Source organism: Humulus lupulus, chromosome 2 (genome assembly GCF_963169125.1).
Source record: "Humulus lupulus chromosome 2, drHumLupu1.1, whole genome shotgun sequence".
Lineage (NCBI taxonomy): Eukaryota > Viridiplantae > Streptophyta > Magnoliopsida > Rosales > Cannabaceae > Humulus > Humulus lupulus.
The window spans coordinates 12,848,193-12,870,473 of record NC_084794.1 but is presented as its reverse complement, the minus strand read 5'-3'; the positions used below and the strand labels follow the sequence as shown (position 1 = coordinate 12,870,473).

Genomic DNA, 22,281 nt, shown 5'->3' with positions numbered 1-22,281 from the left:
CCCCAGCTCGAGTGTTTGCATTGACTCAAGCAGAAGCTGAGGCTTCTCCCTCAGTTGTTATAGATCAGCTTCTTAGTGCTGGAACCCCTTATAATGTTTTGATTGATTCTGGTGCTACACATTCTTTTGTAGCTAGCAGTATTATTGATAGATTGTGTAGACCCTGTGATTTTTATGCTGTGGGGTTTGGAACTCTGTTACCCACTGGAGAGTTAGTGGTATCCAAGAGATGGGTCAGATCTTTGCCAGTGACAGTGGAGGGCAGAGAGTTGTCAATGGATTTGATAGAGTTAGTCATGACTGACTTCGACATGATATTGGGTATGGATTGGTTGGCAAAGTATGGGGCAACCCTTGATTGCAGAAGGAAGATGGTCACCTTTGAGCCTGAAGGTGAGGATCCTTTTGTGTTTGTTGGTGTTGTGCATGGACCTCGCATACCTATGATTTCTGTATTGAGGGCTAGGGATTTATTGCAAGGAGGTTGCATTGGATTCTTAGCCAGTGTAGTTGATACCACCCAGGTTGTGCCAGTGAGACCAGAAGATACCAAACTTGTTTGTGAATTCCTGGATGTATTTCCAGAAGATCTGTCAGGGTTGCCACCACACAGAGAAATTGAGTTCGTTATAGAACTGGCACCAGGGACGGAGCCAGTGTCTAGAGCACCTTACAGAATGGCCCCAGCTGAGTTGAAAGAGTTAAAGGTACAGTTGCAAGAACTGTTGGATTTGGGTTTTATCAGACCTAGTTTCTTACCTTGGGGTGCGCCAGTTCTGTTTGTGAAAAAGAAAGATGGTTCTCTGAGGATGTGTATTGATTACAGGGAACTGAATAAGCTGAGAATTAAGAATAAGTATCCTTTGCCAAGGATAGATGATATGTTTGATCAGTTGCAGGGTAAGAAGGTATTCTCAAAGATCGACCTTCGTTCTGGTTATCATAAGTTGAGGGTCAAGGAAGGAGATATACCGAAGACTGCTTTTCGTACCAGGTATGGGCATTATGAGTTCCTAGTTATGTCATTTGGATTGACTAATGCCCCTGCTGCTTTTATGGATCTGATGAATAGAGTGTTCAAGGATTATCTGGACTAGTTTGTGATCATCTTCATCGATGATATTCTGGTATATTCTCAGTCTGAGTTAGAACATGAGCAGCATCTGAGGTTGGTTCTACAGAGACTGAGGGAACACAGATTGTTTGCCAAATTCAAGAAATGCGAGTTTTGGTTATCTCAGGTATCATTTCTTGGGCATATTGTCAGTTAGGAGGGGATTAAAGTAGATCCAGCAAAGATTGAAGCGGTCAGAGATTGGCCAAGGCCAAAGAATGCTTCTGAGGTTAAAAGTTTCCTTGGATTGGCAGGCTATTATAGGCATTTCGTGGAAGGGTTCTCAAAGATAGCTAGTGCATTGACTGAGCTGACACGCAAGAGTCAGAAATTTGTGTGGTCAGATAAATGTGAGAACAGCTTCCAGGAACTGAAGCAGAGATTGATTACAGCTCTGATCCTGAGTCTTCCAACAGATCAGGAAAAGTTTGTGATTTATTGTGATGCTTCTCATCAGGGTTTGGGCTGTGTTCTGATGCAATCAGAGAAGGTAATTGCTTATGTTTCTCGTCAATTGAAGGAGTATGAAAAGAGATATCCCACTCATGATTTAGAGTTGGTGGCGGTGGTCTTTTCTTTAAAGTTATGGAGGCATTATCTTTATGGAGAGAAGTGTGAGATCTATACAGACCATAAGAGCCTGAAATACTTCTTCACCTAGAAGGATTTAAATATGAGACAAAGGCGTTGGCTGGAGCTAGTAAAAAATTATGACTGTGAGATTTATCACCCAGGAAAAGTCAACGTGGTAGCTGATGCTTTAAGCCGGAAGGGTCCAGGACAGATTTATGGTATGAGGTTGATAGCCAGAGAGTTAGCATATGATATGACCAGAGCTGGTATAGAGTTGCTGGTGGGCCAGTTGGCTAATATTACGCTACAGTCTATGCTGTTGGAGAGAATCAAGGAGGGTCAGCTGAGTGATCCACAGCTGATCAAGATTAGAGAGGATGTTCTGGCTGGAGCATCCAGAGATTATACAGTGTCGGAGATAGGCTTATTGAGATACAATGGGCGGATATGTGTTCCGCTAGACACTGCTTTGAGGCGAGAGATTCTGGATGAATCTCATACTACACCTTACTCTTTGCATCCAGGCACCACGAAGATGTATCAGGATGTGAGATCATTGTATTGGTGGCCAGGGATGAAGAGAGATGTAGTAGAATATGTGGCTAAGTGCTTGACATGTCAACAGGTCAAGGCTGAGCACCAGAGGCCGGCAGGGTTATTGCAGCCTCTGGATATCCCAGAATGGAAGTGGGAAGACAACACGATGGATTTCGTGGTAGGCTTACCCAGGACTGTTGGTTAGCATGATTCTATTTGGGTGATAGTGGATCGCTACACCAAGTCAACTCACTTTCTGCCAGTGAGGACTATATATACAGTTGACCAGTATGCAGATCTCTATGTGAGAGAGATCGTGCACCTCATGGAGCACCTAGGTCGATCGTGTCAGATCGAGACCCTACTTTTACTTCCAAGTTCTGGGGAAGTTTGCAGAAAGCCATGGGGACACAGTTGAAGTTCAGTACTGCTTATCATCCTCAGACAGATGGGCAATCTGAGAGGACGATCCAGATATTGGAAGACATGCTGCGGGCATGTGTGCTGGACTTTGGTGGATCTTGGAGTAAGTATCTACCTTTGATAGAGTTCTCCTACAACAACAGCTATCATTCTACCATTGGAGTTGCACCTTATGAGATGCTGTATGGTAGGAAATGCAGATCTCCCATTCATTGGGATGAGACAGGTGACAAGAGATATTTAGGTCCTGAGGTAGTTCAGAGGACCAGTGAGGCCATTGAGAAGATTAGAGCTCGGATGCTTGCTTCTCAAAGTAGACAGAAGAGCTATGCAGATCCCAAGCGTAGGAACGTGGAGTTCCAAGTGGGAGACTATGTCTTCCTTAGAGTCTCGCCATGGAAAGGGTTGAGAAGGTTTGGGAAGAAAGGCAAGCTGAGCCCCAGGTTTGTAGGTCCATTTGAGATCCTGGAGAGGGTTGGTCAAGTGGCTTACAGATTGGTTTTGCCTCCGGCGTTGTCGGTCGTGCATAATGTATTTCATGTTTCAGCTCTTCGGAGGTATGTATCTGATGTGAGTCATATTTTAAGCTATGAGGATCTGGAGCTAGAGCCAGATCTCTCCTTTGAGGAGCAGCTAGTCCAGATTCTTGACAGAAAAGACAAGGTCCTCAGGAATAAGACGATACCTTTGGTTAAGGTATTGTGGAGGAACAACAAGGTCGAGGAAGCGACCTAGGAGCTGGAGTCAGATATGCAGAGTCAATATCCCAAGCTGTTCAGGTAAATTTTGAGGAAGAAATTTCTGTAAGGAGGGGATAGTTGTGATGCCCCGAATTCTCTGATGTGGTTTAATGGCGGGATTAGTAGGCTGGGAGGGCCATACTTGCTTAATTATGCCATTAGTTGATAATATGCATGTATATGTGAATTATATTATAATATGATGTTATATGCGTGCATGTGGGTCCACATTTTAATTACAGAGATGCGATGGTAATTTGGCCCGTTGAGGGTATAATTGTATATTTGTATGCATGTCAGTGATATATTGTTGAGACCACATCATAATGTGGGTTTGTTCGAGCAATTCGGCATGAGACGATCTTGGAATATTAATTAGCGGTCTAGTCATAACAGGTTTAAGTTCCGAGCTTGGGATGAGTCTCGGGGTGATTTTAATGATTAGAGCGTTACCAGGAATTAAAGGGAAACATGATATGAATTATTGGTGTTTGAGATTATTGAGAATAGCGGGAATTAGAAAGCGGTAATTATGATTAACGAGATAGGTGGGGAATACCAATTTTGCCCTTAGGAGCCTTTGGAAAACCTTATTTGACCTAGGGGTATTTTGGTCTTTTCACCCGTAGGATAGATATAAACCATTTTTGAGCTGTGAAAGAGGTAGAAAAACTTAGTATATTCAAAAGCCTTCCCGTATCTCTTCTCCTTCAGTTTTCTTTGTGATTTTTGAACCATTCTTGAGGATTCAAGCTTGGGAAGTAAGCCTTGGGAGTTTGGGAGAGTGTTCCTCCATTGAAGAGCATCACAAGATGAGCTTTGGGTAAGTTTCTAGCCATTGAATTCCCTGGTTTGCCCTGTTTTAGTTCTGTTTTGCAGTTGTGATTTCTAGGTTGAATACTTGGTTTTGTTGGGAGTTTTGGCTAGGGTTCTTATGGTTGTAAAGTTTGGGGTATGTTAGGATCATTTTTGGGTTCATTTAGCACCAAAAATGGGATTTGGAAGCATTGGAATCAAGTTAGAATCGAAGGAGTTGAAGAAGGAGGTTTCAGGGGATATCTGGTCTGGAGGTAGTGCTATAGCGCCCACCCCAGGGCGCTACAACGCTACACAGGAGGCATTTGGGCATTTTTTGGGTTCTGAGAATAGCGCTGGGGCGCTAGGGAGCAACGCTGTAGCGCTACTCTATTCCTTCAAAGTCCCGTTTTGGGTGTTTTTAAGGGTTTTTGGCTTGGGGTTTCAATCCTTAAGGCCCGGGATCGAATCTACTCACCGTGTGGGCATGTTTCGAGGTCCCGAGAGTGTTGCTTAGGCTAAGACCCTTTCAATGTTGATTTTCATTAATGGAGGTTATAATTGGTTATGATTAGGTAACCACTAAGGAATCAAAGGTCGATCGTTCTCACGAGTCGTTCTTATTATAATTCTCGCTCGAACCAGAGGTAAGAAAACTACACCCCATATGTGACATGCATGGTTGTTCATGAGGCATGTTGATTGTGTAAATGTGGACATGGATTGATTATTGAATGCTTAGCAAATCTTGCTCACTTGTGCATGGTACTGACTAATTAGTCAGAATTGGCAAATGTGTCAGTATCAACTGTGAAGTTGTGACTTATTAGTCAAGTTCAGCAGTGGTACTGGGCACTAGTCACACAGTGCTGACTTATAAGTCAGGACAGCTTTAGCGTGTTCAACGGAAGCCAATAAATATTAGATCTAATCGACTTCTGTATTAATTTACTCAGAAGAGCGTTAATGCCGGACCGACCTCAAGTTTGATAAAAACTAAAAGCGCTTGTGTGACTTACCCAACAGTCACTCATCTGTTAAGTTAGAGACTTACCCATCAGTCTCTCATCTATTTAAGCTAGTGACTTACCCAACAGTCACTCAACTGTTTAAGTTAGAAATTTACCCATCAATCTCTCATCTGTTTAAGGCTAGTGACTTACCCAGCAGTCACTCATCTGTTTAAATTAGTGACTTGCTTGTCAGTCACTCAGTATGGTTTACTAGAACCTCAAGTGATATTCACTCATTTGTTTAAGAGCTATAAGCTCTGCGTGATTATAATGATAATCAGTTGATAATATCTATATGCATTATTGTGTTTTCTTGCTGGGCTTTGGCTCATGGGTGCTATGTGGTGCAGGTAAAGGGAAAGAAAAGCTCACCCAGCCTTGAGTGGAGAGCTTAGGTGGTGATGTGTACATATGCAGCAGCTTGACCACCACGGCCAAGGATTTGTCAGAGGAACTAGGGGGTTTACCCTATTTTTGCCGCTTAGGTCGGCGGGTTTGTAAATTTGAAATAGTAATGACCATTTTGAGTGTAAATAACTTGTAAAAGATTTTATGGGCCCATGAACAGTTTTATGCATTAAATAAATATATCCTTTAATTTTTATTGGTTTTCCACCTTAGCCTGTTAATAACACTTAGAGCACATTTTTTTAACCAAAGGACTCGGGTAGTGGGTCAAATTTCCGGTTCACCGATCACCGTAACTGTTCTGGGGTAACCAGGGCGTTACAGTGGTGGTGGTTCAGCTCGTGGTGACTCGAGGTGGCCGGAAAGTGCTCAGAAAGTTTGGGAGAAACCCATGAACAACAGAACTTCAAGTGCCCCGTTGAGGGCCATAGGTCGCGCGTAAGGTGTCCATCTTCGGGGGTTGGAGGTTTCGGGGGACGGCGCGTCCAATGGTCTGGAGCGTGGCGGTGGCCAGCGACAGGACGGCGGCCGTTCGGCCCTGGCAGAGACGACGCAAGGAGAGAGAGGGAGAGAGAGAAGGAACCGAGGAGAGAGAGAGAAAAAGGGGCTGAGTGATTTTTTTTTTTTTTAATTAATAATAATAAAACTTTTGTTAAAAAAAATTATTCAAACTTTTAGGACATGCATAAGTTTTTAGGGCTCGCACTGTGTGTCCTAAAAAAATTCTTTAAAGACTTGCAATGAGTGTCCTATAAAGTCCGGGAGGTGTTTGTTAAAAAAATCAAACTTTTAGGACACGCGAGCCCTAAAAGAAATTCTTTGCGAGTCCTAAAAAGTCCAGGTAATGTTTGTTAAAATAAATTCAAATTTTTAAGACACACATAGTTTTTAGGACTCGCTCCTCGAGCCCTAAAAGAAATTCTTTATGGACTCACAACGCGAGTCCTAAAAAGTCCAGGAGCTGTTTTTAGGACTCATATTTAGGTGAGTGCCCTTAAAAAGTGTCCTAAAATAATGTTTTTGTAGTAGTGGGCAGTGTCATGTGTAGTATAATTAGCAATTTTGCTTCTCGAACTTTTACCAATACCAAATTGTGCCTTTTTTTATTAAAACTAATTTAATTTTTTTTAAGAAAATCTTTTTTTTTTTGCTTAAAAATAATAATTAAATCCTTAAAAAAATCATTTTATAAACAATACTAAAAGTTTCAAATTAATTAAATAAATTTTTAAATATTCAAAAATTAAAAATCTAATTAATAACAAATAACTTTTTATTTTCTTTTACAATATAAAATAAATATATCTTAAAATAAAAATTAAAAATACAAATGCTAAAATAAAGTTGTTTTTCCTTCGTTCTCCTCTTTTTAAATTAAAAGTTTTTTTATTTGTTTAAGCCCTTCGTCCTTTTATTTTATTAAAAAAAATTCTTTTTTTTAGTATTTATTTTAAATTTTTATTATAAAATAGATTTATTTTATATTGTAAAAGTAAAATATAATCGCAAAGAGAAGATTGATGGTGAAGAGGAGTTCTTGAGAAAATATGGTGGTGTATGGAGAAAATTGAGAGTGATAATGAAGGTGAAATAGAACAATGGTGAAGGAGGGAGAGAGATCATCAGGTGAGAGAGCAAGAATGTTAAGTAAGAAGGAATAAAAAGACTGTGGTTATTGTTGCTATTTTTTGCAGCAATTCTTATGAAACCATTTGGGGAAAAGGAAAAAAAAAAGTCGAGGGAATTTATAAATTAAGAACGGTGTGATGAAATGTAAATTTCCAAAACAATTTTCTAAAAACTGCTGAGAAAAAAAACTTTCATTTTAAAAAATTAATAAGTAGTTGGAAAAATATTTAATTGGCAACACTACGTACTTTACAGAATTGTTAAAATTGATTTCATTTAAATTCAATTATATAGTACTATTAATGTGTCTACATGTATTACCCTTATAAGTAGGACTTGACTAAATTTTAGTTCTCGAACACATCTGTATGCTCGAAGGAAGATGAGTCTGGGGATAATTATGTTTAATTTTATTAGAAATTTCTCCTAATATATATTTAGGATTAATATTTTACATTTAAACTAGATTCATATACTTTATTAGAAATCAGGGAGTACTGTACCTGTAAGTTAACACCCAAAGAGCACAGTAGAAAATACTACACGTATATACGTAGATGCTATTATTACAAATTTAGAATGAGTTAAAAACCACTATAAAAATTTGTGTTATTTTTCTTGATACATTTTAATGCTTTATATAGTGTAGCTCTCGATCACTTAGTTAAGTAGTAGTTTCTCTTCGGTTGACAATTTTATACGTATATGATGACAAGTGTTAGTATTTTGTCATGAAAGAATGATATACGTATGTGACAAAATTAATGACTTTAGTTGGCTTATACAGGAGGTTATAACCTTGAGGTACGTTAAGAAGCACATGTACGTACTACGTACCCCAATTGTAAGCTCAAAGTGAGTACACGTACGTACCTGAAAATCATGAAGTGTAGTAATTCTTTTTTTTAATAAATTACAAGCGTATATATATATATATATCTAAACCAAATTACAAATTTGTGGCATGCATCTAATTAATATTATACATTATTAATTATCAGTCCCTTTCTTTTAATATATATAAATATATATATATTTACTTGGTGTTAAGATCAGGTATTATTAATAACTGCATAAATACATAATAACACCTAACCGATTTAAAACAAAAGATGTGTTGTCACATGCATGGTTAGTACTTAGTTGAGAATGCAATGTGTATGCTTTACTGGAACAAACAAAAATGTCAATAATAATAATAATAATAACCTATATATATAGCACTTATTTATTCATAATTAATTAGAATTATGGTTTTTTTGGTATTCTCTAATTAATTTAATAAAATATTCTATCATTGTCTTACTTGGTCTGCATGTAAACTAAAGTATCACTTAAGTCCAATGATTATCCTTGTTAGGCAACAACACATAAATCATAGCGATATGACGAGTATTAACTTTCATGTATTACAATGTATTTATTACTTAACAATAAATTTTATGCGGCGATACAACTTAATGAATATACCCTACGCTTATTCAGGTCCAATAAAGATAATTTTTTTTAAATAAAATTAAGATGCACATGAATATGAGAAAATATCTAAATAAGAATTTCATTAATATAATTTTTAATGAAAAATTACATAAGAGAAAGATAATCTTATACATTCAATTTATGATCCTTGAATTTATGTAGTGGTATGTCTTTAGTCAAGGGATCTGCGATCATTCAATTTAGTGCTTAATAATCACTTTAATTTTCCTTAGCAAGCTCCTTCGTAACTAAATAATTAATGTCGATATGCTAGTTTCAACTACAATTATTGTTGTTTTAAGCCAGAAATACTGCAGCTGGCATATTTATAATTTAATTTTCTATATAATGACTAGAAAAATCAAACAAGATATTTTTGCAAACTAGCTTTGTTATCAAAGTGTGTTTTACGAAAATGAAGTTGATAAGCATTGTTAACATAATTTTCAAAGCTCCAACTAATTAGACAAATAATTCAGTCACTTTAATTTAATTAATCATTGATGCGATCAATTACATTATAATATTATCTGTATTTTTAAACGCTTTTTCTCTGCTTTGATTGCTGTATCTAATATATAGTTATATCTTCTCTAATTTATCCAAAACTGATCATTTATTTTTGGTATGATACAACAATATTTCATATTCGAAAATGAATATAATATATATAAATATATAAAATGTAAGTCTCTCTCCTTTTTTCTTTAGGGGATATAAAAATATAGGGCAATTTATGATGGGCTGCCACTTTTGACTCGATCTGTAGTGTCATTTTTCCTCATAATTTATAACTATTTTTTTTATATATATATATATATATAAAGGTATATATTGGGTAATTATAGCATATATTTTAATCAACTTTTGAAAAATTTTAAATAATTTACAATATAAAAAATAGAGTTCAAATAATTAATTAAAATATTTTTTAGAATTATAAATTATTTGAAATTTTTCAAAAATTGACAGGATACAAATCAGTCATATAGAAAAATATAAGTTATAATTTCTTCACTGCCAAAATTAAACTGTCCATCCAATGGTGTCAAAAATGATGTCCACCATATAATTGTCCTATAAATATATGTGAATGTTGTTATTTGGCACCTTAGATATTTTATACCAAATAATTTGACACTTTATAATTAAATAAGAATAATTTTTAATATTTATTAAATTTAAATATATAAAACTGACTCACGTTAGCAATTCTTTGTAAATATACGTAACTCTATGAAATCTGGTACAACAGCTTATTTTGGTGCGCAGCGTCCATAATGTGCAATTAATACAGTAACTGGCATGTAATAATTTATTTTTTTTTTTTTTTTGAAAGAGAAATTTATTTTTTTCCATAAAATAATAATTTAATTTTTCAGTGCAAGTACAATTAAGCTAAAAACACTTAACTTTAAATCATGATTCATGAATGCATCATCCCCGTACATCTTGTTTGTTGGCTTGGAAAAATATGCATCATCTCACATCAACCTTTCAAATTCAAAGGAAATTGATGTGTCTCCCAATTCAATTATATATAATTTTTTATTTATTTTTAAATGAATTGAATCTTATGATTGGGTATTGCAATACATTTAAATGATACATAACCAAAACTTCTGTCGAAAGTCTTCTGAAAAAAATTGTGCAAAGTCCAGTAAGCATTAATGAGAGCAACTATACTGCTCGGTGCAAAAAATATAGCTTGTGTACTTTTTCTGATAGGCAACCAAATGGTCCAAATGGTTTAATGGCTTACTATTGTAGCCAAATGTTGCTTAATAATTATGAAGGAGTTGTTGCCTCTGTGAGGCAACGATGCCTTCTATATTTTGTTTTTTAATTATACATATATATATATATTATATATAGGAAATGTATCCGTTGGTAAAAACAGTAATATATTAAATAAATTTCTTCTATAAATACTCATTTATTTTATTCAATTTTCACACTATTTCATACATTTTTCTTCCAAATTATCAATATCACAAAATTTATTTTTTTACCAATGGATTCCCAAAATTCTCAAAATTTTCCAAATTCTCCAAATACCAACTCCCAAAATCTAAATTTTCAAAATTCATCATTTTCTCCACATACCAATCCCCAAAATCCAAATTTTCAATATTCTCATATCAATCAAAATTTTCAAAATACTCCTTCTACTAATCCTCAAAATCCAAATTTTCAATATTATCGATTTAACCAAAGTTTTCCAAATTTTCAAAATTATCCCATGTCCTCTTACCCTTACCAAAATTTTGGCTCTATTGAGACACCCCAACAAGCTCCATTCTTCACACCAACAAATTCACTACCATATGCATTTCATATGCCTTCCCTACACCAACCCGAAATGGTTTCAAGAAATTATAGGCCAAGTATGGAAAAATCTAGTATTGATTTGAATCGTGAAACATCATCGACATCTGTCTCTGAAACCCAACCTGAACATAGTGTTGAAGGGTTGGAAAATGTAGTTCTGCACAATGAAGATGAATCAAGGCATAAATGTAAAGTCAAATGGAGCAAGGAAACCACTATACTTCTGATAAGTGGATGGCTTAATACATCTAAGGATGCCATTGTGGGCAATGACCAGACTTCTACACATTTCTGGGCTCGAATCGCAGATTACTTCAACACCAACCAAAAAGGTGAGCAAGCAAGGACTGGAAGGCAATGCAAAGACCATTGGAACAAGATGAATCAAAAGGTGGCGCGATTCAATGGATGTTATAAACGAGTTCAATTAGCACATCACAGTGGTTGGTCTGATGAGCAAATTCTTGAGAATGCACATCAATTGTACAAATCTGAAAATAACAACTCAAATTTTCTGCTTGTGGACTGTTGGAGATTGCTAAAGGATGAGCCGAAATGGAATACAATGTACCAACCAAAAGGTGGTAAGAGAACAAAGGTGTCAGATACAGAGGCATTTACTTCTTCTTCCAATGCAAACATCAGTGATGATGAAGTACGTGAAGTGCGCCCTACTGGCCAAAAGGTAGCAGAGAGAAAAGGGAAGGAAAAAAAAAGACACACATGCTAGATTTATAGAGATTAGTGAACGGAAAGCATCTGCATTGGAGAAATTGGTGGCGATAAAGGAGAAAGAGGCGACGATAAAGGAGAAAGAGGCAGAAGATAATAGGATGACAAAATACATGGATTATCTCATCATGGACACGTCGCATATGACTCGTGAACAAAAGAAAGATCATGAAAACTTGTGTACTTATATTAAGAATAATATCCTGAAGTTGTAATTGCTATGTATTTTTATCAACCGCATTATTATGTATTTTATTTTATTTAAATAAATTATCCTTTATGTTAACGGCTATATTTGAACGGCTACATTTGAACGGCTATATTTTAACGGCTACATTTCAACGGCTATATTTCAACGGCTACATTTTAATGGCTATATTTCAACGGCTATATTTTAACGGCTGTATTTCAACGGCTATATTTCAACGGCTATATTTTAACGGCTACATTTCAACGGCTATATTTTAACGGCTATATTTTAACGTCTACATTTTAACGGCTATATTTTAACGGCTATATTTCAACGGCTACCATGTCTATAAATACCAAATTTCAATATTCCTTTTACTCAACTCTCCATTCAATCCTTCATTTTACTCTTTCATTCATCTTTCATTCCCAAATATCATATACTCTAAGTTCAACAATGGATTCGCCAAATTCTCTTAATCCATACAACAATATGAGTCTAGAGGATATCATAATTGCAGAGTGTACTGACGATCATGATGATCAATATTTCAAAGCGCTCATGGATGGGGGTAGCTCAACAAGACAAGGAAGAAAGAGAGCCCACATTGATAGAGGTCATGTAGAAGGACACCAACGTTTGTTCGATGACTACTTTTCTGATGAACCGGTGTATACAGAATATCAATTTCGAAGAAGATTTAGAATGCGTAGACATGTATTCCTACGCATAGTGCAAGCTCTAGAAAATCATTCAGAATATTTCCATACGAGGTTTGATGCAGTCGGTAGAAGGGGGCTTTTGCCATTACAAAAGTGCACCGCTGCTATGCGAATGTTGGCATATGGAGCGCCTGCCGATTATGTTGATGAGTATGTTTGAATTGGTGAAACTACTGCTATTGAATGTCTAGTCAATTTCGTTCGAGGAGTGAATGATATTTTTGGGACCGAATATTTAGTATGATAATATTTATAATTATAAAATGATATATTAAATAATAATATGTGGGGACCATGGTTGGCAATTTTTAGGGTAGCTTGCATTGGAGTATTTTTAAGAAATATGTTGCCAAAAGTGATGTGGATGAGAGAGAAAATAAAAAATTATATTTTTTAGTTGATTTAGACATTTTAGGCAATGTTGGGGTAGTTTGCATTGGAGATGCTCTGACAACTCCAAAACCTATAAGAGCATCTAATGCGACGTGTTCCACCAAGTCGCATTAGTTGAGCATCTAATGCATCAACTAAAAGATAAAAAATTATATTTTTTAGTTGATTTAGACATAATAACGCGGTTGATAAAAATACATAGCAATTACAACTTCAGGATATTATTCTTAATATAAGTACACAAGTTTTCATGATCTTTCTTTTGTTCATGAGTCATATGCGACGTGTCCATGATGAGATAATCCATGTATTTTGTCATCCTATTATCTTCTGCCTCTTTCTCCTTTATCGTCGCCTCTTTCTCCTTTATCGCCACCAATTTCTCCAATGCAGATGCTTTCCGTTCACTAATCTCTATAAATCTAGCATGTGTGTCTTTTTTTTCCTTCCCTTTTCTCTTTGCTGCCTTTTGGCCAGTAGGGCACACTTCACGTACTTCATCATCACTGATGTTTGCATTGGAAGAAGAAGTAAATGCCCCTGTATCTGACACCTTTGTTCTCTTACCACCTTTTGGTTGGTACATTGTATTCCATTTCAGCTCATCCTTTAGCAATCTCCAACAGTCCACAAGCAGAAAATTTGAGTTGTTATTTTCAGATTTGTACAATTGATGTGCATTCTCAAGAATTTGCTCATCAGACCAACCACTGTGATGTGCTAATTGAACTCGTTTATAACATCCATTGAATCGCGCCACCTTTTGATTCATCTTGTTCCAATGGTCTTTGCATTACCTTCCAGTCCTTGCTTGCTCACCTTTTTGGTTGGTGTTGAAGTAATCTGCGATTCGAGCCCAGAAATGTGTAGAAGTCTGGTCATTGCCCACAATGGCATCCTTAGATGTATTAAGCCATCCACTTATCAGAAGTATAGTGGCTTCCTTGCTCCATTTGACTTTACATTTATGCCTTGATTCATCTTCATTGTGTAGAACTACATTTTCCAACCCTTCAACACTATGTTCAGGTTGGGTTTCAGAGACAGATGTCGATGATGTTTCACGATTCAAATCAATACTAGACTTTTCCATACTTGGCCTATAATTTCTTGAAACCATTTCGGGTTGGTGTAGGGAAGGCATATGAAATGCATATGGTAGTGAATTTGTTGGTGTGAAGAATGGAGCTTGTTGGGGTGTCTCAATAGAGCCAAAATTTTGGTAAGGGTAAGAGGACATGGGATAATTTTGAGAATTTGGAAAACTTTGGTTAAATTGATAATATTGAAAATTTGGATTTTGAGGATTAGTAGAAGGAGTATTTTGAAAATTTTGATTGATATGAGAATATTGAAAATTTGGATTTTGGGGATTGGTATGTGGAGAAAATGATGAATTTTGAAAATTTAGATTTTGGGAGTTGGTATTTGGAGAATTTGGAAAATTTTGAGAATTTTGGGAATCCATTGGTAAAAAAATAAATTTTGTGATATTGATAATTTGGAAGAAAAATGTATGAAATTGTGTGAAAATTGAATGAAATAGATGAGTATTTATAGAAGAATTTTTTTAATATATTACCGTTTTTTACCAACGAATACATTTCCTATATATAATATATATATGTATAATTAAAAAAAAATAAAGAAAGCATTGTTGCCTCACAGAGGCAACGGCTCCTTCATAATTAATAAGCAACTTTCGGCTACAATGGTAAGCCATCCTTATATTTGGTTGCCTGTGAGAAAAAGTTAACAAGCCATATATTTGGCAATGAGCATTGTAGTTGCTCTAACATTTCAACTAACTCAAAAATGGTATAATTTTAGCAATAAATTAATTTTCAATTTCAACCACAATACTAAAAATTATACTTTTTATTATTATATAAGATCATCTCTAATTTTATAGTATATAATTAGTGTCAAATTTGGCCCAAAATATATGTCAATGATATATTTGGCATATTTTTTGCATGTGTACTTCAATGCACAAAGTGTTAACGGCCAAAAAAAAGTCAATATAGTTATTAATGTTTATTGAAAATATATAAAAATAATTAATTTTTTTATTAAAAGATAAATTATAAATTAAAAAATTAATAATTTGTATTAATGACTGGCAAAAAAGTATTTAAAAGTGTGATATTTATTATAAGCTAAATTTAACTTATGCTATATTTTGTGTCAATCAAATTTTATACATATTTTATATCACTATTAAAATTCAATTTTATAAAAATTGACTAAAAAATAATCATATACCTCTTTTATAACACTACATTAACTATCTAACTTCAATTTATAAATACAAATAATAATATATTAAAAGATATTATTATTTCAATAAATTAGTATTTTTCAAGTACCAAAATTTTGAATTTTTTTATTTCAAGTTCAACCAGAGAAAGAGACAATATTATTTGAGATTCTATGGTGTAATCACATGATTAATAAAGTGGTTACGTACGTTGTGCTTCATGCATGTGACAAAAATGAGTGAGTAGATTTTATTTAATAAATTAGACAAAATCTTACCATGATGTGACAGCTGCAATTTTGGGTAAGACTGTCAAAAGTATGGTACCGCGTTAAAGTTAATTTCTTTATCATTTGATTAAATTAAATTTTGCCTTGTTTGGTTGGTTGCCTTGCCGACTTCTTTTTGGGACACACTAAAGATTAAAGCCATCCAAATTACATTTACATTGGCATTGTCCCCAATCGCGGAAAGTGAAACCCAAGAAAGAAAAGGTAAATAAATCTTTGCTTTAAAATTTCAGCTAACATGTGTTCCATTTTTTAAGGTCAAAAAGTACCCACTTCTTTGCTTTTAACCCTCTTCCCTCCCCCACAAAAAATATATATTATTTATATATAAATACATATATACGTTATTGGAGGATTTTTGGGTTCGCCCTCTTGTTATTTTTGTTTTGAGAAATATTTTTGACGAAATTAATTTTATAACCGTGTTTATTGTAGTTATTTAGAATTTTATGTAAATTTTTAAATTTTTTTGAATAATTCACATTATCGAAAATAAGTTTAAAACAAGTTACTTTCCACATGCATAAAAAAAACAGTCACGCATGCAACAAACTATTTTAACTTTATTTTTTATACTGTAAATTATTTAAAATTTTTCGAAAATTTACAAAATACTCTAAATAACTACAATGTACATAAATATAAAAAAAAATATGCGTCAAAAATACTTCATGAGTCATAAACTAGAAGGAGGTGCACCATTATACCCTTTTTTAAGGGTGCACCGAAGAAGTACCATATCTTATATATGGTAAAAATAAAAATAAAAACAAAACAATTTGTGTTGGGACCACAATTGAATTGAAATTTAAAACCATAGTTAGTTCGAAGCCTTGCTTTCGTGAGCGTGTCTTAAGTAAGTCCATAAGAAAGCTTTTTATAATAATGACAATTACAATATGACTTATTGAATCTTACTTACACAATCATACATTAATTTCATAGTTTTATATATAACGTTTTAGCTAGATATTGTTTACTCTACATAAAGAAAAAAAATCAAAATTAACACTACTTGGATAAATTTTAGGGAAATTTTTATTCATATACAACAAAAGCTAGGAACATATAATATATATATATAAAAAAAAAAACTTAATTATAACATCATATACAAAATATATACAAATATACATATGTTATTCATTAATGTCATAAATCAAAGACATACGATATATAAACTGATATCAAATATATTTAAAATATAAATCAATCCTATTAATTACATATTATTAAGAAATATATATACATTTCATGATAAAAATAGTGAAAAAAGAGTTATAACCATTCAAAGAAAGAAGGAAAATATATTAACTTGAAATAAAAAAAAAAGTTTTGAAGCTTGACGAAACGTACATTAATAAATAATGTTGTTTGTTTATTTATTTATTTTTTGTAATATACAAAGGCAAAATTTTTATTTATTTTGTTAGTTAATTCCAATATGTTACTATAAAATAAATATGGCACAAGTTTGATATATACATTTAAGTGGATATGAATATATAGTCAGTTAATTTAACTAGTATGTTTATAATGAAATACAAAATAATACACATTTACGAACAGAAATAAACATATTTTTGAATTGATTTGTTTATTTATTTTATTTTTTAAAAGAAATAAACATTAGACACAAAGTTATTTATTTTATTATTATGTTCTATATAATTGTGCACAAATAAAAGATATTTACGATATAGAAGTTGTTATATTATTTTAAATAATATAATGTTAGATTAAATAATGTGACAAAAAGTAATTTGTCTTTTGTCACACTTTGTAACATATTATTAAGAGTCATGAACTTGGACACATGTGTGTGCTAAAATGTGACATATTTTAGAGTTACAAAATTAGTTACAAGTTTGCAACTTCCAAATATTACTCAATAATGTGTATATTGTATATTACACATTTGAGTTTGGATTTCACAAAGCAATTATGAAATATGATTGTTGGAGACATGCTTTTAACTCCCATTAGGTGTATGGATGTTACAAAATCATGTTGGAAGAGATTGTGATGTTTTTTTGAAAACTGAAATTTGAAGGTTGAAATTTGCACTGTGGTCGCGACCACTGATTATCCCTGGCCACGACATGGGGGACAGAGGCCAATGATTGCGACCACTGATACTCTTGGTCGCGGCTAGAGGTGCTGACAACCATTTTCTTTTTTCAGTTTTTTCTAATTTGAACGATTCTAACATCCCAAGTAACTCCCAAATCTCTATTTTAATTCCATAAACATCCAATTAAACATTTGTAACAACAATGAGAGTTGGTGGAATTTGAAATTCAAAGGGTATCTCAAACTCTATAAATAGGAGCTTAATGCTCTCTTGTAAGACACATTATTTTCTATCTACTAGAGCACTTGGTTAGAAATACATAAAAAATGCTTGACTATTATAGATAGCTATTTCCAATATTGAGAGAATCTCTTAGTGCTTGAGATAAAAGAAATAAGTTTTTGGACAAAGGTTGTAAACCTTGTTCAAGTTGGTGATCCTCAATGCTCTTCACTTTGGCTGTGTAAGTGAGAGTGATTTATTTTATTGTTCTTGTTGTTTATTATTTCTTATATTGTTCATCTTGTCATCTTTCTTTTATTTCCTCTTGCTATAAGAGTTGTATCATCTTCTACCTACTTTGATTTACTATTTTTAGTTTATTTGTAACTTTTGTCATCGAGTTGTGATTTCTTCTATTTCATCTCCTTATTTTTATATTTACTTTTATATTCACTTGTATTTTTGCAATAGAATTATAAACTTATTTGATCATCATCTTATCTAGGGGTGAGCATCTAAACCGACAAACTGCGGTGACCGACCGCACCGCACCATACTACACCGCAAACCGCGGTGTCAAAAGTGTAATGGTTCGGTATGGTTTGTATTTTAGCTAAACCGTGTGGTGCGGTGCGGTGCGCGGTTTGGCGGTGTGAAATTTTGGTTTGCACCGCACCGCACCGCATACTTACAAATATATTAAAAAAAATAAACTTTACATATATACCATTTTTTATAGTTACCCAATATAGGAGACTTGTATATTTTTTTTGTGTTTCACTAAACTTAATTGATAACTTGTGATGTTGTTTAGAACTTATTAAGGATTTGTTATGAACTAAGGATTTAGTATTTTTTAAAAAATTTAAATTTTGTTATGGCATATTTTTTAACACAAACCGTGGAAAACCGCCCAAACCACACCGCAAAAAATGGTTTGGTTTGGTCGGTTTGGTGCAACCAAATCACACCGCATGGTGTGTTCTAGTTACTAAACCGCACTTGTGGCGTGGTGTATTAAAAAGTGTTCAAACCGCCCAAACCACACCGTGCTCACCCCTAATCTTATCGTTTATATATTTTTTCTTAGAGTTGTAATAGTTCTTATTTTTCATTGAGACAATAACATTATCTCTAGCTGAAATAAACATATTTTAAAATTATTTGATTATTTTTTTTTAACATAAACATTAAATAAACACAAATTTGTTTATTTTATTGGTATGTTGAATTAAATTGTGCACAAAATAATAAACATAGCCAATGAATAAACTTATGTGCATATTTGTATTGTGTTTATTAATTTATTTCGTTTATTATAATGAAGCAGAGAATAATAAACATATACTATGAAGTGATTTTTAATTTAGGTATTATTTTTTATTTTTAAAAATAAACTTACACACAGTATTTCATCATATCACTTAATGGTTTATAAATCTCGTAAGGTTTAGTTAGCGAACACCATCAATTCAAAACACATTCTAAATAAAAGAATTACATAAAATAAATAAATTTTAAAATATAAGGAAACAAATAAATAAATTAATTTTAATATAAAAGGAACACAAAACTTAGGGAATATAATTGTTATATATAATGTATATTATAACGAAAATAATTTTTTTCTTCAAAAGTAAAATGTATATAATAACATAAATATGTTTTGTTGTATATATATTATATTAAACAAATTTAATGCACAGAATAATGTAAATTTTCCTAAATTTTATTAGATTTCAACCAAATGAAATCGTATAATTCATAATCTAAACGATGTGACAACATTAACAATATGGGTAGAAATGTTTAAAAATAAAAAGATGAAGCTTTTGAAAAGCTAATGTATTGTTAGATATATAATAGTAATTTAAAAATATATAAATTATTAATTGCTCCAAATCTCGGGTTAAGACAACAATTTCTTTTATCAACTCTTTGTCTTTTCTTTAAAATAAAAAAGTAAATCAAGTAAAGAACATGGATTGGATCATTTTTCAGATTGCGCTTTTTAAAAAGTATATATTTAAAAGAAACATCTTGAAAAATATAAATTAATTAAGAAATGAATCTAAATTTTAGGAGAGACTTTTGGTCAAATCAATTATTTTACAATGGTCAACAAATCAATGACCAAAGAAAACCTTCCACGACTTTTTTGTTCAAGTATAATTTTATACAATAATTGATACACATTTTCTTCTCAACCGACATTTTATAAACAGTTGTTACGTAAACTACTACTACTATGAAAAATTATAACTTAAATTACCTAATCATTTTTTTTATTTTGTTTTTTTTTACCAATTATTAAATATAATAATTGCTTCTTTTTTTTTGAGAGTGAAGAGTGGGGACCTTTGCAGTTAGCACATGTATGAGGAAACAATATAGTCAAAGATGAATGAATTGAAATTGATTTGAAGGTGGCACCATTCTGCAGAAAGCTTACTCTTTTTTTATTGTATTTTATTTTATTAATTTTTTGTAAGCTAAATTTAAGGAGCCACAAATGTTCATTTCTTGGGCGACGTAGAGAAAAAAGTGGTGTTAGTGGGCCACAACGTGCCCATTGTCGGCCCAATTTCAGCCCAGTAACAAGCAATTTGGTCCCATGACGATGATAAGTGAGTAGTCATTACAAGTCACTTCCCACACTTACACGCGGCAAAGGCAGATATAATGCATGTGTTACAATACAACTCTCAATGGGCCTCATCAGGCCCACTTTACAACGAATCCAAATCTGGCATAAATTACTGAGAATTTATAGTAAATGACTTAAAATAATAGCATAAGAAGCTAATCTACTCATTTTAAAAATTGTTGAGAAATGACCATTTTACATCGTTGATTACCTAAATTATTATTTTTTATAAATTTTTATTTATTTAGGAATGTATGATTTTAATATAGTAGTATGTGTATATTAGTTTTGTTTAGTTAGAGACGATTTAAGAAATTAGACAAAATGGAAAACTCAGCTCCTAAGGAGCTGTTCATTTCATTAAATAGCAAAAGGAGGAATTACAATAGCCAAAACAATACTGACACGTATAAAGTAAATGTACAGAAAGCAATGCATAACAGAATTTGGTTACAACGGTATGATTCAATACTATCTTTCTTGGGATTCTCTCATTCTTCCGTACACTGATTCTGACAGCTCATATGCTGCAATTAACCTTCTAATTCCATTTCTCTAACACCACCCCTCAAACGATGTGGTGACTGCGTCACAGTGAGTTTGTCAATGAGGAAATGGAAGCGTGTTGGAGTGAGCCCCTAGGTTAAGCAATCTACGACTTGGACGTGAGATGGCACATACCTGATTTCAAGTTTCTTTTCCAGGACTTTATCTCTTACGAAATGAACATCGAGTTCGCTGTGTTTTGTTCTTGCGTGATACACGGGATTGGATGCCAAAGCACTGGCACTTAAGTTATCGCACCATATGACAGGAACAGATGAGCATTTGACTCTTAATTCGTTTAGCAGCTCTTGTAGCCATGTCAGTTCAGCTGCCAAGTGAGCCAAGGCTCTGTATTCAGACTCTGTACTAGAGCGTGCCACTACACTTTGCTTCTTTGATGCCCAGGAGATCAAAGAGTCACCCAAGAAAACACAGTACCCTGCTATTGATTTCCTATCATCTGGGCAACAAGCCCAATCCGCATTAGACAATCCTATTAGAGTCGAATTGGTGCTTGGAGCTATGTGTAACCCGTGGTACATTGTACCCTTTAAAGACCTGAGTATTCTCTTTGCAGCTCCCCAGTGAACATCAGTAGGTTGTTTGAGAAATTGACTCAATTTGTTGACAGTAAACGATATGTCAAGTCTTGTGTGACTAAGATATTGAAGAGCTCCAATAATGCTCCTGTACATACTAGGTTGATTCAATGGTTGTCCATCTATTATGGACAAAGGTTTCCCAACAGTCATTGGGGTGACACTGGGTTTTGTATTTTCCATTTGCACCTTTTGTAACAGTTCAGCAATGTATTTGCCTTGTGATAAGTAAATCCCTGTATTGTATCTGAACACCTCGATTCCTAGGAAGTAGTGGAGTTGTCCCAGATCTTTAAGTGAGAAGGAAGTGTTCAGTTTTGTAATGAACAAGTTGAGCTCCATGGAGTTATTTCCTGTTACAATAGTATCGTCTACATAGACTAGAACCATCAAAACAAACTTGGTATGCTTGAGCATAAAAGATGATGAATCTGCCTTTGAATTTTTAAAGCCCCAAAGAATTAAGGTTGCACGAAGTTGGTTATACTAGGCCCTGGGAGCTTGTTTAAGTCCATAAAGAGACTTATGTAGCTTGCATATATGATGAGGTATGTGAGGGTCTTC

The 22,281-nt window shown here is 33.5% G+C and overlaps 4 protein-coding genes across 4 annotated transcripts; 2 read left to right on the top strand and 2 right to left on the bottom strand.

Moving 5' to 3' along the window:
* Nucleotides 1–11,073: 11,073 nt before the first annotated feature.
* Nucleotides 11,074–11,772, top strand: LOC133813925 (glutathione S-transferase T3-like). The gene has a single exon (XM_062246953.1). It carries the CDS (start codon nucleotides 11,074–11,076, stop codon nucleotides 11,770–11,772), a length of 699 nt encoding a protein of 232 aa, XP_062102937.1.
* A 648-nt stretch (nucleotides 11,773–12,420) lies between these two features.
* LOC133813924 (uncharacterized) lies at nucleotides 12,421–12,846 on the top strand. Its single transcript, XM_062246952.1, has one exon. The coding sequence runs from the start codon at nucleotides 12,421–12,423 to the stop codon at nucleotides 12,844–12,846; it is 426 nt and encodes a 141-aa protein (XP_062102936.1).
* A 438-nt stretch (nucleotides 12,847–13,284) lies between these two features.
* Nucleotides 13,285–14,199, bottom strand: LOC133813923 (glutathione S-transferase T3-like). Its single transcript, XM_062246951.1, has 2 exons — nucleotides 13,877–14,199; nucleotides 13,285–13,789 (listed from the first exon to the last, which is right to left on the bottom strand). The coding sequence occupies exons 1-2, from the start codon at nucleotides 14,197–14,199 to the stop codon at nucleotides 13,285–13,287; spliced, it is 828 nt and encodes a 275-aa protein (XP_062102935.1).
* Nucleotides 14,200–20,932: 6,733 nt separating this feature from the next.
* LOC133813921 (uncharacterized mitochondrial protein AtMg00810-like) lies at nucleotides 20,933–22,107 on the bottom strand. Its single transcript, XM_062246950.1, has 2 exons — nucleotides 21,254–22,107; nucleotides 20,933–20,972 (listed from the first exon to the last, which is right to left on the bottom strand). The coding sequence occupies exons 1-2, from the start codon at nucleotides 22,105–22,107 to the stop codon at nucleotides 20,933–20,935; spliced, it is 894 nt and encodes a 297-aa protein (XP_062102934.1).
* Nucleotides 22,108–22,281: the final 174 nt, after the last annotated feature.

Bases quoted from the DNA above. Each gene is read 5' to 3' on its own strand.
- LOC133813925 (XM_062246953.1), top strand. From the start codon at position 11,074: ATGGTTTCAAGAAATTATAGGCCAAGTATGGAAAAATCTAGTATTGAT.
- LOC133813924 (XM_062246952.1), top strand. From the start codon at position 12,421: ATGGATTCGCCAAATTCTCTTAATCCATACAACAATATGAGTCTAGAG.
- LOC133813923 (XM_062246951.1), bottom strand. From the start codon at position 14,199: ATGGTTTCAAGAAATTATAGGCCAAGTATGGAAAAGTCTAGTATTGAT. The intron at 13,790-13,876 runs GTAATGCAAAGA...AGCACATCACAG, and splicing joins GAGCAAGCAAGGACTGGAAG to TGGTTGGTCTGATGAGCAAA.
- LOC133813921 (XM_062246950.1), bottom strand. From the start codon at position 22,107: ATGGTTCTAGTCTATGTAGACGATACTATTGTAACAGGAAATAACTCC. The intron at 20,973-21,253 runs GTATGTGCCATC...TATACGTGTCAG, and splicing joins GAAAAGAAACTTGAAATCAG to TATTGTTTTGGCTATTGTAA.